The sequence below is a fragment of the Myotis nattereri genome (genome assembly GCF_964212035.1).
Source record: "Myotis nattereri genome assembly, chromosome: 12".
NCBI classification, from domain to species: Eukaryota; Metazoa; Chordata; class Mammalia; order Chiroptera; family Vespertilionidae; genus Myotis; species Myotis nattereri.
In genome coordinates, this window is record NC_138087.1 from 34,560,363 (window position 1) to 34,577,923 (window position 17,561).

The window sequence follows — 17,561 nt, forward strand, 5'->3', positions numbered from 1 at the left end:
CAGGCTCAATCCCCAGCCCTAGTCAGGGCACGTACGGGAGGCAACCAATGATGTGTCTCTCTCACATCTCTCTCTCTCTCTCTCTCTCTCTCTCTCTCTCTCTCTCTCTCTCTCTCTCTCTCTCTTCTCTCTCTCTCTCTCTCAAAATCAATGGAAAAATATCCTCAGGTGAAAATTAACAACAACAAAAATTTACTTTTAAACTATGTTTTACTTACGAAATTGGGCCATGACAATTGCTTTGTATATTTTCAAGCACCACTGGAGATGCTACTTCTTTACAGAGGTAATGATGTGCATCTGCAGTTAATCTATAATATCCATCAATTAATGACACAAAAGACAAAGCCTCCTTTAATGAACTAAGTTCAATTTCCTAAGCAGAGAAAAGAAAAGTATCATTTAAAAAGTCAACTGCATACTACAGATTGAAAATTCTCTTTGCTCCATGTTGTTAGATTAATTCTCCTAAATTTTTTTCCACATTGCTCAAATGTTTTTTATGGCCCAATTTGAATTATAAATTATTCTAATATTTAAGACGCTCTTAAACATAAGCTTATTATGCTTTTCCAGTTATCATTCACTCTACATCCATAATTGTACTATATTTTCCAGTATTCCCATTAGAAAAATGCCAGTTATCTCAATTAGAAATCTATCTAATCCAATATAAGTTGGTATTAATTAGAAATAATGATTTATTTTTACATACCAAATATACACTGCTAAGTTAAAGTACTTATGCTAAAAACTAAAATGTATACAATATAAACTTAAATCATATATAGTCTACTAGGGAGTAGGTGCACACTATTAATTCATATTTTTATCTAAGAACAGGAAAGCTTGCTGACTAAAATGAGTTGCAAGTTAATTATAATTTTGGTAATATAAACCTGAACTGGCCAGAGAGGTACATACAGATACTTAAGTTAAATAATCAAATAACACTAATATGACATTTAAGCCAGGAAGTTAAGAAATATCGGAGCTGAAAACAGAGCCACATAAATGAGACATTTAAAAGCAGGGTATAAAATAATGTATTTCTTTTTCATAGAGGAGGGGCATATAATAGAAACAGATTTTCTTACCGACCCTGGGAAACTGAAGCACATGTTACAAGAAGAACAAGCCCGGGAGATAAGGTATCCCAGCGACCAGATCAAGGACAGAACGTATCTGAAGGGAGGCAGCATTCGGGGCTAATCTTTACAAGAACAAGGAAAAAAGGCAGTCCCTGGGAACTCACTAACTGAAGATTTTCCCCACCCACTAATCCTACAGAAGAGTTCTTTTGAAATGAAAGGTCAGAGAGCAGGATATTCAGGATGACCTGCTGCTTTCTCAATACTGCCAGCATTATTGGAATAAACGCTTATTAGTATATATTGATTCAATCTTGTCTCTGCTTAATTTGGCTCAAGTGGTGACAGTCGGCCTTGGACCCATTTAGTGTCTAGTTACATTTCATTTCAATTAAAATAAGTGGGATTTCTGAAGATATTTAATAAAAGAGAAAGGGTTAAATCTTTCATAATCAATCATGTCTTACAGCTTGGGCAGGCTGATCTGGGATTAGTTTACATTTTGCTATATAAATTCCTGGTAGTATTGTTTTGATTTCTTTCTCTCCTTTAATTAGGCAGTATGACTGGTATTATTCACATATCCATAGGTTAAAAAAAAAAAAAAAAAGATGATAATCAGGAATAAGAACTACAACAGGGCCCTTGCCAATTTGGCTCAGAGTGGATAGAGCATCAGTTTGCTGACCAAAGGGGCCCAGGTTCGATTCCAGTCAAGGACATGTACCTCGGTTGCAGGTACCTCAGTTGCAGGCTCCTCCCTGGCCCCAGCCCTGGTCAGGGCTCATGCAGGAGGCAACCAATTGATGTGTTTCTCTCACATCAATGTTTCTCTCTGTCTTCCCCTCTCTTTCCCTCTCTCCCTAAAAATCAATGGAAAAATATCCTCGGGTGAGGATTAACAAAACAAACCAACAAACAAAAGAACAACAGGGAACTAGTGCAACCCAGAGTAGGAAGAAAAAGTAGCTAATGCTTTACTAATCATAAAAATGAATGAAAAACACATTAATGTACAAGAAACTCCATTGGAAGATAGTTTTGGTAGTGACACAAAAAGCTAGATGTAATAAAAAAGCTTACTAAACTGATATTTAGAGCTATATTTAAAACTATTAATAAAAACTTCTACAAGATACCTTGGATATTAAAAATAAATACTTCTAAAAACTGTATAACATAACCATTATTTAGTTATAAAGCAAACTTACCAGATTTTTACCATCTTGCTTATGGATAGTTACAATTCTGCTTTCATTTGAGCCTTCTTGGCTTGCCTGCTTAATACTGACATCAATAATATCGGGAAAGTCACAATATAACTGTAAATCCTATAATTAAGAGTATTTGAAATTAAAAACAGAATCTATGGAGCCATTTTAAAATAAGACTTATGATATAACATTCACTAACAAATTCTTTAAGATAAAAAAGTATTGATAGCAATAAGTAAGTATTAAATGGGATTCTTTCCCCCAATATTCACCCTAGACTATACTGTATCTTGCTTTGACTTAAAAATGAGAGCATTAAAGGGTGCCAGAAATCTTAAGTGTGCTCTAGTACTCTTCAATCCAATCAACAGTAATAGCAATTGCCAGAAAATTAAAAGTTTACCACAGAATGAAGACTAGAATATTTTAAAATCTCTAATAATAATCTAACAACAGATAAGAACAAACTTAAACTTACAATACAATCCTAAGACATACTAAATTATTTAACCATACTTCATCATAAAATTAATTAAAATTAACCTTTTCTAGGATATTAAGTTTTATGATTATGCCTCCTATATCAATAATAGTAAAAGAAAAAATATTTTTTAAAAATAGTAAAAGAAATAAAGAGGCAAAAATACCTTAAAAATAACTTTATGCCATTTCTGAAGCTATAAGAATACCATTACTAATTTTGTCATAAAGAATTAAATAAAAAACATTTGAGAACAATCAGAAAAGATCTATAGATATAACCTCTACACTTACACTTCTATCAATGGGAGAAGAAAAGTACAAGGCCATGTTTCAAATGACTAAAATTACTTTACTTCTACTGCCATTCTACTTAAATTAACAAAGAATGAGAACATATCATTAAGAATTACCTGTTCTGTCAGTGTTTCACTTTCTTTATGTTTCCCTCTTGACCACTGAATTCCACCGTTTCCAGTTATTATAATGGTTGCAAAAATCTCCTCACCTGAAGGACCTCTTCCAGGTTCTTTTACTTCAAATTGCTCTGTGTAGAAGGCAGACTGAAGAGTTTCCAGATTTATAAGATACTTAAGTTTCAAGTTTTTGGCAGTGGCTTTGCAATGGCTGAATTGCTCAATAAATCTGCGAAATCGGTACCTTATTCGCTTTCTTGTCAAAATATGATAGTCTTGGATCTTTGCTCGAATACATTTTGGTAAGAATGTCTTATAGCTAGGCATAAAGAACACACACAGTGAAACAAAACATTTGGAATATAAATCTAAAACAAAAGTAAAAGAGAACTTACCACCTTTTTCCATGATAAGTGCTATAAGAACACAAGTGGAGAAAGATGACATAGTTACCACTGAAAAGAAGGAAGAAATGGTGGACCTTGAAAATGACTTCAAGTTTTCTCACTGCACAGAATATAGTCAGTAATGTATAGTTGGATAAACATTTTTATAGGCCAGCTTTAATAAATCCTAATAATTCTTTTGCAATCAAACAATTTCATTTGGAGTCTTTTGTACTACTTCCTTCTCTATGTAAAATATCCTAAAGAAAGTGGATAACTTATTTCCCGCCTGCTCAAATATCTGACAAATAATTAACATTTTATTTCTTCAAAAACAACTATATTAAATTTCCATGCCTTTCACATATGCCAATCCTTCTTCCCATCACCCAGCCCCTAAAAGTTTAGCTCTTACTCATTGTACAAGTCTCAGTTCAAGCATCATCAAATCCAGGAAACCTTTGGAACCTCTAGATGCAGCCTGATTTGTCTGACAGTATTCTGTGCACTGCTCCATAACATCATTTATCACTCTATACTGTACTTGAGTATCCACAGCCGGTGATGGAATAGCTAATGCTAACAGCTTATTATTACACTTTAGGAATTATTTTGAGCTGTTAAACAGCCATCATTAAAATTTAAGTTATAAAAACTTACAACTGAATAAATTATATTAAAATATAGATAATAGCCGAAACCGGTTTGGCTCAGTGGATAGAGCGTCGGCCTGCGGACTGAAAAGTCCCAGGTTCGATTCCGGTCAAGGGCATGTACCTGGGTTGCGGGCATATCCCCAGTAGGAGATATGCAGGAGGCAGCTGATCGATGTTTCTCTCTCATCGATGTTTCTGACTCTCTGTCTCTCTCCCTTCCTCTCTGTAAAAAATCAATAAAATATATTTTAAAAAAAATAAAATAAAATAAAATAAAATAAAATATAGATAATAAGTACTCAAAACATATTACTTCCTAATTATTTTACATTAAAATTTTTATTTTATATTTTACTACTATCTATGCTTTTGAGATTATGAATGTCTATCATATATGAGTGGTGAAAAGGGTTTGCTACTGCTCATCTCTTCCCAATTCAGTGGTATCAAGTTGATACCTTGAGATTGGCTGTGAAGGGAGTATCCATGGATATCAGCAAAAATTACAAACCAGACCTTCCTTGCCACCTCACCGAGAACAGGTTGTTAAACATTTACCAATTTACCACTTCCTACTCCCTACTCCCCTCACCCACCCAACCCCAACACACATACTCTCCACTGTAAGTCCCTGGAGGAACTCTCTGTTTTGTAAACAGCCAGCGCTGCTGGAGAAAGTTATCTGACAGGGTACATGTGCTGCATCGTAAATTCATAGTCACCTATCCTATCGAATAAAGAGGGAATATGCTAATTGAGCCACACCCTCACAAAGATGGCGGTGCCCACAGCCAATAAAGAGGGAATATGCTAATTGACTATCATGCCCTCAAAGGTGGCAGCGCCCACAGTCACAAGATGGTGGCGCCCAGTCTCCTCAGCCCCCCAGCCACCCAGGGCCAGCCCGAGGCGCAGGCAAGCCTCAGATGGTGGCTGCCCAGCTGATGTCCGAGGTGCAGACAAGCCTCAGATGGCAGCTGCCCAGCTGCCCAGGGCTGGCCCAAGGCTCAGGTAACCAGGGCTGGCCAAGGCTTGCGCTCCCGGCAGTGGCAGCAGCAGAGGTGTGATGGGGCATCGCCGTCCCCTGATCGCCGGGTCGCCTCCTGCCTCTGAGGGCTCCCGGACTGTGAGGGGGGACAAGCAGGGCTCAGGGATCCCCCCCAAGCCCCGCTCCAGTGCATGAATTTTCATGCACCGGGCCTCTAGTTTTAAATAGGCTTTCATCACTTCCATCTCTTTTATGACATTTCTCTGGCTCAACCAATTTCCCAAGTCCCACAACCATGCCAAACCTTCTCCAATTCCTTCAAACCTCCTCTCTCAAACCTCAGCTACATCCCTTCTCACTTTCAGTTGACTTCATCTCTTTCTTAAAAAAAAAAAAAAAAAAGTTAAAGCATCTCTAAGCAGAGTTCCCTCAATACCCTGCTGGCAGCCTGTATACACTGCACTTGGTCTCTCCTCCTTTTCACCTACTCCACGAATGAGGTAGGTATAAACCTGTAGTTAAAGCCACTTCGTTCACATGTATTCCCTATACTCTGTCTTCTTCTAACAGACATCTGCTTTCTGGGGACTCTTACTCTACTTATTCTTTCTCTTCTATCCACATGTTTTGAAAATACTAATCTTCTTCCCATCCTAAATGTAAAATCTCTTTACCCTATATCCTCTCCAGCTACAGCATATATGGTCTTTTTTGGAAAGCATTTAAAACCATTTTAATTTTCCTGCCATCTTACTTCTCAACTCACTCAAATTTGGCTTCTGCTCCATAATCCCACAGAAACTGCTCTTACTAAAATAAAATAAAAAACTTCAATGTTGCCCTAACTGGTTTGGCTCAGCGGATAGCACGTCGGCCTGCGGACTCAAGGGTCCCAGGTTTGATTCCGGTCAAGGGCATATACCTGGGTTGCGGGCACATACCCAGTAGGGAGTGTGCAGGAGGCAGCTGATCGATGGTTCTCTTTCATAGATGTTTCTAACTCTCTATCCCTCTCCCTTCCTCTCTGTAAAAAGTCAATAAAATATATATTTAAAAAAAAAACTTCAATGTTGTTAAAAACTCAAATTCTCTTGTTTATTTGTCTTGTGATTTTTTCAGCAGCATCCAACACTGTTAATCATGCTCTCCTTGAAATTTTCTCCCCTTAGCTTTCCTGATTTTATTACCATCTCTTTGGCTGTTCCTTTTCAATCTTCTTTAAAGCAACATTCCCTTTTATCTAGTGATTAAATGTTGACGTTACTCAAGACTTAATTATGGGTCCTCCTCTTATTTTTTACACATTGTCTTTCTTCTAGATACTCTATATGCAAATCACTTGATATTGCCATCTAAATATCTAAACGACAGACCCTTATCTTTCACAATCAAGCCAATCTACCCATTTAATTTGGATAGCCCCAAAGCTCCTCAGAAAATGTTTCAAAGGAAACTCATGAGTCTCGCTAAAGTCCTCCCAAGATCCTCTTACAACATTCTCTATTTGAGTAAACAGCACTACAATTCACCTACTTCTGCAAGTCCCAGGAATCACCCTTGACACCACCTTCTCCCTCAACCACCACCATTCAATCCATCACTATAGTCCCTGGGCTATACTTTTGACATATTTCTCTTATTTGCCCATTTTTCTCATCACTAAACCATTCAACTGCATCTCCTGGAGGACCTACAGCAATGACCTTGCTCTGTTTGACTCTCATTTCCATTTACATTTATGCCCCTCTGTTTTCTACACTGGAGTCATGGGGATCTTTTAAAAACACAAATTGAATAATGTCACCATTGCTTTAAACCCCTGCATGGTTTCTTAGTGTTCTTAACCTTGACCACATGACTCTAAGGTTCCACATGGTTAAACTCCTGCCTCCTCTCTTACTAACTCTGAGCTCTTCCTATGGTCTCTTCTGCTACGAGGCCTTTTCCATTACTCACTTCTTTCCACCCATTAAGTTCTACTCATTTGTCAGACCTTAAAAGTAACATTCTGTTCCTTTTCATAGCAATTACATATCTGTAAGTAAAGAAATATATAAAATTTTAATAAGTTTATACAGCAAATAGGAGAGCCTCAGTAAGTTTAGAAAACACTGAAAAAAGATTTAAAATACAATCAGAATGCACATTCAAATGCCTACTTTATCTACTTTTGTCAAAAAAAATTAGTTACCAAAAGCCTTACTAAGTGTGGAATGCAATTTACGTCGACATCAATGACTACTTGATTTAATAAGGCTTTGAAAAACTAATTTGAAGATGAAAAAGAGAGTTTAAGATAACATCATACAACATGGCTTTCCACTTTGATTCCTAGAATTAAGGACTAGACATGCACCTTTTGGGACTACCATAGGAGTATGTGGTTCTTGAATATGATGAATACACTTCATGTCATGCTATCAGAACCAGATTTGTTAGAAACACTAAAATATTTCAAGAGACACAAATTGTTATCTCTTACAGCATAAAAACATTTTTCTGATGCTTCTCTTATATTGAGTTTTTTAAAGAATCCTAAAATTAAGGCTCTAAAAGGCTCTGAAATTGAGCTTTGCCTTAGAAACTATACTATATTTTGTACTATAAATGAAATCTTCATCTTACTGCTAAAGTCGTAGTAAATTCTTGTATCTGCTTAGTTATTTAGAAAGGGAGTCTTAATGATATGAGGTATGTAGCTTCTTGCTATGTAAGTGTTCTTGGCCCTGGCCTAGTGTTTGCAAATTCAATAGACTCTCCTTTAAACTCCTTCCATTCTCCAGTTCTCTTCTTCCTACCCTTTAGCAAATATAAGATTTTAAAGAGCAAGTAAAGAATGAAAACAGAAAAATCTTATTTCCTTCACTTTCTATACTCTAACACCTAAGCCAAAATATCCAATTAGGGATTGACATACAAAATATTAAGTATCACCCAGCCGGTGTGGCTCAGTGGTTGAGCATTGAACCAGGAAGTCACAGTTTGATTCCAGGTCAGGGCACATGCCCAGGTTGCAGGCTCAATCCCCAACAGGGGGCATGTGGGAGGCAGCCAATCAATGATTCTCCCTCATCATTAATATTTCTATCTCTCCCTCTTTCTCTCTGAAAACAATAAAAAAAAAAAAATTAAGTATCACCCTGGCCAGTATGCTTAGTGGTTAGAGCATTGGCCTGTGCACCAAAGGGTAGAGGGTTTGTTTCCCCATCAAGGGCACATACCTGGGTTGCAGGTTTGATTCCCAGACAGGTCAGGGCATGTGCGGGAGGGAACCAATCGATGTGTGTTTTCTCTCTCTCTCTCTCTCTCTCTCTCTCTCTCTCTCTCTCTCTCTCTCTCTCTTCTTCTCCCTACCCCCTTCCTTCCACTCTCTCTAAAAATCAATGGAAAAAATATCCTTGGATGAGGATTAACAATAACAAACAATTAAGTATTTAACACATACAGATGCACAAACACATGCGGTTCATATGCACATAGAGGCTTGTGCTGACAGACATAGACATACCTAACACACGGGCACAGATACAAAGAGGTGCACCTTTCATGTATTTTCTTTTTAAGTCTGGGAAAGGGTATGTATTTAGTTATACTAATCAGAGCTCCATACTCTACTGGATATTTCTGGGAACAAAGCAGCTTATTTATTTAACTAGAGGCCTGATACACAAAATTCGTACAAGAGCCTTGGCCTGGCCCCTGCCCACCACCACCGCGGCCGGGGCCCTCTGCCACTTCTGCCTCGCCCCTGCCCACTGCAGCTTTGTCCGGAAGTAAGGATGTCCAGAAGGATGTCTGGTCTAATTAGCATATTACCCTTTTGTTATTACAGATTCTGCCCCAAACTATTAATTCATCTGTTTTCCCATTAATCTTAAATATTTTAACATTGAGCAGAGTCTTTATTTCTCAGAAATGAACACTAAATGAGAATTCAGAAACTATCAGTGAGTTAAATTATATTAACAAGGCAAGCAAGGCAGGTATGTTTTTAACTTCAGGACAGGCATAAATTATTTATCGAATATTAAAATATCATGGTGCAACAGGCAAAAGAAAAAGCTGGAAAATTAGACTACTTCAAAATTTAAATTCTTGTGCTACAAATGATACTTTTAAGAAAGTGAAAAAAACAATATACAGAATGGGAAAATATTTGCAAAACATATATATGATAACTTATATATGTAGTCTTATATCCAAATATAGACTCCTTACAAATCAATAAAAAATGTTGAATTGTACAGTTTAAGTGTGTGAATTTTACAGTATGTGAAATATATATCAATAAAACTGTTTTAAAATACCATGAAATTTTATAATGAATGTTTGATATCTATATAATTTTAAAAGAAAAATAATGCAGAATTTGCAGATGCATTTATATCCTGATTAAGAAAAACCACAGAAATACCATTACTAAACATTCACTGAGTTTAGGACACTGGACTAAATAATATAGGGAGAGGAAGAGAGGGCATAATTCCTGACATTAAGAAACCACAGGATTGTGCCAAGACTTTGGGCAATATCATGGTCTCCAAAGCAGAAGTGTTCCACCAAAGCATAAGCCTAGAGATGGCTTCATATTTATAAAATTCAAAGTTTCTCTGTTCCTCAACTGTGTTCCCCTCAGTTCCTTTAGTTTCCATCAATGGTATGTAAAATGCTCCTCCCCTGACTCTGTTCTCCTATGGTCTGGCATATAGCAGGTATTCAATAAATGCTGTTAATGAGTGAATGAACGAACCAATGAATGAGGCCTTAGTGAAAACAGAAATGGTTTTGTTTTTCCTTTGGGCTTTGGAATCTTCTAGATTCCTCAGTGAGTTCCTGAAATCATACCCTATAGCTCCTACCCTTAAGTTAAGGCTTAATGGACATCTGAAAGCAAGAAAGGAACACTTAAAACCAAAGAGGGAAACGAGAAATCGATAGCCTGCAAACTGCATATGAACTGTTTTGAACACACTCAGTGACTTAAGTCCATCATTGAGAGAAGCATTTCAAGGACTAAAGGGAGTTTTAACCAGATTCATGGCATCTTCAAACTTCTACTCTGGTAAATATGCAATAGGTAAGACATATGATTTCGTATTCAGACTTAAAAAAAAACCCAAAGCAATCTTATATACTATATATCCATATTCCTATATATCTTTAAAAAGAGTGGAAGTTTTCCAGCCATAAAAGCTGGGCTGCAAGAGTAGTGTTTCAAAAACTGTATTTGGTAATACTTTCAACAATAAAGAATTATTTTATTTTATTTTTTTTAAATATATTTTATTGATATTTTGCAGAGAGGAAGGGAGAGAGATAGAGAGTTAGAAACATCGATGAGAGAGAAACATCGATCAGCTGCCTCCTGCACATCTCCTACTGGGGATATGCCCGCAACCCAGGCACATGCCCCCGACCGGAATCGAACCCGGGACCCTTCAGTCCACAGGCCGACGCTCTATCCACTGAGCCAAACCGGCCTCGGCAATAAAGAATTATTTTAAAAAGAAATTTTAAAAAATTATATTTGGCATGATTGTCAAAATTCAATATGCAGAAGAATAATTTGAAGTGTGTGGAGTATGCTTCACTTGTGGAAGATTCTGCTGAATCAGTTATAAGATGAATAAGGTCTGAGGATCTAATGTACAACACACTGACTAATTAACAACACTATATATGTATAGGTAAAATTTTCTAAAGAGAATAGAACTTAAAAAGTCTCTCCCTGCCACCACCCCCCCCCCAAAAAAAATAAAAAACCACAACAAAACTCAAAAAATAAATATGTGAGGTGGTGGATGTATTAATAAACTTCATAGGGGATCCTTTCACAATGTATATCAAATCATGATGATGTACACTTTAAATATTGTGGATGAAAGGGGCCACATGCTAACCTAACAAACTCAGGGAAAAGTAACCACAAAGGAGGGCCTGAAATTAAACTTTAACTAAAAGCAGTTATGCTGGGTAGTTATGTCCTAGGCCGGTGTCTTCACTGACAAGGTCAATCTTTACCTTAACTGACTCTGTCTTTTTGCACCTATGATAACCTATCCTAGAAATGTCTAGGTAACTTGTAACTTGTCTTTTTCCAGACCCCTTGGGCACAACCAATGTACCTGGGCATGAGGACAGATAAGTGTCTATCATTTTACTTTTTATCCAATCCCAGAGGTTCTGCCCCACCCCTCCACCCCCACTTTGCTTTCTCACACATCTCTAATCTATCATGTAACCCACCTGCATCCCCTCTTTTTGATTGCCATATATAAAAATAGATGGAAAAAACCGCCATTCTCTGGAGCATTATCCCAATCCATTGAGATACTGCTTCCCGGCAGTTGTCAACAGTTTGGCTCAAATACACTTAGAAAAAATTCTTTACAGGTTTGAATGTTTTTACATTAACTATATCTTATAATTTTATGTCAATTATACTTCAATAAAACTTATTTTTTTTCAATCTCCTGGAGCACTTATAAAAATTCCTATTTGTAGACCTCACCTCAGATTTACTAAATCCAAATTGTTGGGTTAGAGCCCAAGAATTTTCCATTTTAGCAGGAACCTCAGGTGATAGTAATTCAAGTAAAATATGGACACTATTAGAGACATTCTGATTCAGAATTATTTATACAGAAAATGTGAGGATCTGCTGGTAGAAATTATGACTCCAGGTGCTCTTTTCAGGCCTCTGACCTTACCTAGCCTTTTTAGAATAAATAAATCAAATAATAAATAGGTATCGAACACCTATATTTTCTATAGTATACCAACTCTTTTAATAGTTTCTTTGATAAATAAGTACTACTCAGATACAATGTACAATATGATGACTACAGTTTATGCTGCTTTATGGTATACATGAATGTTGTTAAGACAGTAGATCCTAAGAGTTCTCATCACAAGGGAAAAAATATTTTTTTCTTTCTCGTTTTTTTCTATCTATATGAAATGATTGATGTTATAACTGAATTCATAGTAATCATTTCACAATATATGTAAGTCAAGTCATTATGCTGTATATCTTAAACTTTAGTTAATTTTGTTTTATTGCTTAAAATATTACAAAGAGTACTACATATGTCTCCTTTTTTTCCCCCTTGACCTTAAACTTATACAGTGTTTATGTCAATATTCAATAAAACTGGAAGAAAGTGTGTGTTGTGCACAGAAGGAAAACTTACCCATACAACTTTTAATCATAAAATAAAAAAGTATGGGGAAGTTCACTAAATACAAATAAATCATATAGAGAGTCCAACAGTTCCATTTATGTATATGGATTTACATAAGGAAATTACCTGATAGAGCTATAGACGTCGAGTGGGGTTTGATCATTTTCTTTGGCTATTCTCATCATATCTAACACTGCCATCCCAAGACATTCTTCCTGTGTTTCATGAGTCACAGGTACTTTTATCCATCCATGCAAAAAATCATGCCGCCACTAAAGGAAAAAATATTTAGACGGAAATATTTCATAAGTTTCAATATTACATTTTAATCTATTATCATATTTTAACTGATAATATAATTTCCAGAACACATATATTTAAAAAGAATACAACCTCTTTTGATTTTCAACCATTTTTCCATACAATTTTAATAAGTTATTTTGCAAATGGAAATGGATTAAAATTGGTTCCCAACTAGAGAGTATATATATCAATCTATTTCATTGCTTTTATCTTTAAATTATATCTTCTACATCAAAACTGCCTAAACTAAAATACATATTAATTAAATATGTACTGAGTCCCAAATATGTTCAAAGCATTATACTAAGGGCCCTGGCCAGATAGCTCAGTTGGTTAGAGCGCCGTCCCAATAAGCCAACGTTTCAGGTTTGATCCCGTTAGGGCACATACAAGAAGCAACCAATGAATGCATAAATAAGTGGAACAAATTGATGTTTCTCTCTCTCTCTTTCTATATGAAAAAATCCCTCTACCGTTCATCATGACCTGAAATTTCTATCCTCTAAGTCTCCTGAGCCAAATTTCAGTATCAAGGTCAGTTATTGGTGCCCTTGGAGGAAGTGGAAGCCAGCTAGTTTTCCTTGGGTCCTAACTTGTCCCAATTGAGCTTAGAAACATGAAAGCACCCCAAATAAAATCAATAACATGTGAATGAAAGAGAGAGAGAAGGGGAGAGGGAGAGAGAGAGAAAGGAAGGAAAAGAAAGGAAGAAAAAAATGTAGAAGAAAAGTGCATGATATTGGATCAGGCAATGACTTCTCAAATATGACACCAAAAGCACAGATAACCAAAGAAAAAAATAAATTAGACTACATAAAAATTAAAAACTTTTGCACACCACAGGGCACAATCAACAGAATGAAAAGTAAACCTATAGAATGAGAGAAAATATCTGCAACATATATTTATTAAGGGGTAAATGTCTTGAATGTATAAAGAACACTTGTAACGCAACAAAAAACCCACCTGGTTTTAAAATGGGCAAAGGATTTGAATAGTTTCCCCAAAGAAGATATACAAATGGCCAACAAGCTTATGAAAAAACATTGAACATCACTAATCATTAGGGAATTGCAAATCAAAACTATGAGATACCACTTCACACCTACCAGAATAACTATTATTAAAAAAATAGAAGGTAAGTGTTGGCAAGGATGTGGAGAAACTGAAATGCTTTGTGCACTGATACTAGGAATATAAAATGATGCAGCTGCTATGTAAACCAGTATAGCAGTTTCTCAAAAAAATTTTTTTAAAAACCAATTACCATTTCATTTAATTAATTCCACTTCTGGATATACTAGTATATTCAAAAAAATTAAGAGCAGGGTCTCAGATATTTGTATGTCCATGTTCACTGCAGCACTATTCACAAGAGCCAAAAGGTGGAAGCAACTCAAATCAACAGATGCATGGATAAACAAAACGTGATACTGTGTACAAGGGGAATAGTCAGCCTTAACCTGTGTACGCCATAAGCATCTATAGATGCAATTAAATTCAAAATATCGTGGCATGTGGGGATGCTTTCTATTCTGGACGTGTGGCAGTTAACTGGTTAAAAAGGAAGGACATTCTGACACATGCTACAACAGAAATAAGCCAGTCACAAAAGAGCTAATATTACATAACTGTAATTATATGAGGTACCTCAAATAGGCAAATTCATAGAGACATAAAGTATACAGGTGGCTGTCAGGGGCCAGAGGAGAGGGATATGGAAACTTATTGTTTAATGGGGAATAACAGGAACATATCTTTACCCAAAAGTACAAATATATTTTCTTTCTTTAGTTTCTACTCAGTCTTCTAGCACATAAAAACAAAAGTTATTTAATGATAAAACATTTTAATTACTGTTTAAATCAAGGTAATAGAGAAAAAAAGCATTGTTCAAATATACTACAAAAAAATTAACATAATAGTATTAATAAACAAATAACTAGAACAAAGCTCTCAGACTCAGTATCAGCTAGCCAACCTCCCCTGAGAAGCTACACAAGCTATTATAGCTCAACTTTTTATGCAGTTACCAAGTTTCTTTACGTTTCACTCCCCACTATTTAAGTCTGAATTTGTTCAGGAATTAAAAATCAAACTTCTCTAAAGATATTTTATTGTCCTATGTTCCAGCCACTTATGTTTACATGAATCATGTTATAAAACTCAGTCAAAAACTTTGTGAAATCCTTAAAATAACTTAAAGCACTAAAAAAAGAAGAAGGATGTTCAAAATGGTCAATTCAAGGAATCTCTATGAAATAAATTCTATTGTCCATAAACCATAAACCATAGGATTAAAAATTAGTAATAAAGACTTCATTTTGTTACCTAGCTATACCTGCTATGCAAGACGGAACAATTTTCTCATATATGAAGATTTTTCTGACTAAGAGGTATTTGTCATTTAACACATGAAAAGTAGATAATATATCATACCTGAGCAAAAAGGTAAGACATAACAAAGTCATCAAGAAGAGGAGCTTCAGCACCTCGAGATATTCCATGCCGATAAGTTCTGTTGCTGCCGCTACAATACCAGTAAGGAAAGTAAAATCTACAAGACAGTTAAAACAATCTGTCAGCCTCCAAATAAATCAAATATAAACATACTGTGTACATATAACCACTTCCAGCATAACGAAAGGTATTATCCCATAATCAGAAAACACAGTTAATAGTGTTAAATACAAGTTGACAGCAAAAGGAAATCTGGATAAAACCATAATTAAAATATAGGTAGAAAATACAAGAAATCTAAGTGTAAAATCAATATGCTGCCTTCTTCCATGCATAGACTGTAGAATAATAGGAAGCAGAGAAATGTAGAAATATGCTTATAATATCACATCCAAATAATAACCTTTTGCTTCTTTGTTCTAAATTATTAAACTTTTTTTCCTGTCTTATTGGTTAGGAACTCCATTAAAATCCTAAACAAAAGCAGTAACTAAGGTTATCTTTTACCTAATTTTAAAGAGACTGCTTCTAACAAACATTTTATCATTTAAGAATATTATTTGATACATGTTTTTTATAGATACCCTTTATCATGGTAAGGACGTCTCTCTTGAGTCTTAGTTAATTAAGGATTCCTTCACCTTTTTTTTTAAAGTTATGAAAAAGTCCATGCTCTTTTTTACTGCAACATTGACTCTATGCATTGAATGGATCTATTTCATAAGTACGAGCCACAGATCAAACTTAACTTTTTAAGATTTTCTATTAATTTTCAGAGAGAGAGAGGATGAAGAGGGAGAAAAACATCAATGTGAGAGCAAAACATCAATGGGCTACCTCCTTGCATGCCACTTACCAGGGATCAAACCTGCAACATAGGCATGTGCTCTGACTGGGGAATCTAACCAGCAACCTTTCTGTGCATGGGACAAGGCCCAACCAACTGAGCCACACCTGCCAGGGTCAAACTTCTTTGTTTCATCCTTTTGAGTAGAAAAGTATCTCTGGATTTCACTAATTTTACCATAAATTATTAAATAAACTAGACTGCTTAGGCCCACTCCCTGCGCTGTCAGCAGTTGGATATCCTTAGCTCTGCCGCGGAGGTGGGAAAGGCTCCTGCCACCGCTGCTGCACTAGGCAGCTGTGAGCCTGGCTCTGGCTAAGTGGCGCCCCCCCTGTGGGAGTGCACTGACCACCAGGGGGCAGCTCCTGCACTGAGTGTCTGCCCCCTGGTGGTCAGTGTGCGTCACAGCGACTGGTCATTCTGCTGTTCGGTCAATTTGCATATTAGCCTTTTATTATATAGGATTAACTTTATTATTTGTGACTGTAATAAATACTGGCAAAACCTCCTTTTCACTTTAAAAAAGTTATTAAAAAGAAGATATGTGAGATAACATTGTATTGCACAAAACATCTAATTTCCTAGGAAACTAGAAATATTCCAGACATTTAGGATTTTGCTAGTAAAGTCATGATCACCTTTTAAAAATGTAATTATAAGTGGTAAAGTAGTATTTCACCAGAACAGCTTTATTTTCAGAGCATTCTAGTTAAAAAACATGTCTGGACTATTCCTCTAATAAACAGTCATAGAAGGAAAAAATTAAATGCTCATTAGCTGTAGTCTCTGATATTAGATACCTTACAATTTTAAAAATGTTCTATAATTTCTCCCACTTTGTTCTTTTGCCATTAAGGTGAATCACTTTACTGAAGAAAGTACCTTATTCTGTAGAGTACATTGTGCCTGGTTGACTCATCTATATGGAAGACATAGTTGGGCGGATACCAGATCCTTTCTGTTTCACTCATTAAAGCAAACATACTATGATACACAGGTGTGATTCCTAAGAAAGAAGCAGAAAAAGAAATGAGTACAGATAGTTAAAAGTACATTTATATAACATCTATAATTTATAGTGGGTCTAAAGTAACAATTCAAAATCAGCACAAAATGCAGTAGCAGTTGAAATTTTTGGTTCAACACGAACTATAACTGAATTTTTAATTAAATATCAATTTGCCCTATATTTTAAAACATGACTGCTGGGACTTTTCCAAACAAATTTTTTTAATTATTCAATTTTTTGATGTCTCTACAGATAAACTGATTTAAATCAGTGTATTTAAATTGATAATAAGGACATCACATCAAGTAATTAATATTTAGAACTCACTGGATACTTTTAAGAGAACAGTGAAATAGCCTTATTTTTATATATCAAATTTTACACAATACACTAGTAATTAAGTTCTCTGCCCTATTTAAATTTAGAAAAATTTTTAATTGTCAACTTAAAATGCAGGAGTATGTGATTTTTTTTCAAAGATATTTTAGGATGTACTAGTGCATGGACAAAAAGTTGAAGGCCACTGA

At 35.6% G+C, this 17,561-nt stretch overlaps 1 protein-coding gene across 1 annotated transcript in view; it reads right to left on the minus strand.

The window, feature by feature from the left end:
- The window catches only part of JAK2 (Janus kinase 2), a 101,659-nt gene that overhangs the window by 41,375 nt on the left and 42,723 nt on the right, over positions 1–17,561 (minus strand). Inside the window, exons 4-9 of the mRNA XM_081103422.1 lie at positions 16,908–17,031; positions 15,158–15,275; positions 12,542–12,687; positions 3,199–3,520; positions 2,303–2,422; positions 219–376 (exon numbers count right to left, since the gene is read on the minus strand). Of these exons, the coding sequence (XP_080959548.1) occupies positions 219–376; positions 2,303–2,422; positions 3,199–3,520; positions 12,542–12,687; positions 15,158–15,275; positions 16,908–17,031 (988 nt within the window). The remainder of the gene's footprint in view (positions 1–218; positions 377–2,302; positions 2,423–3,198; positions 3,521–12,541; positions 12,688–15,157; positions 15,276–16,907; positions 17,032–17,561) is intronic.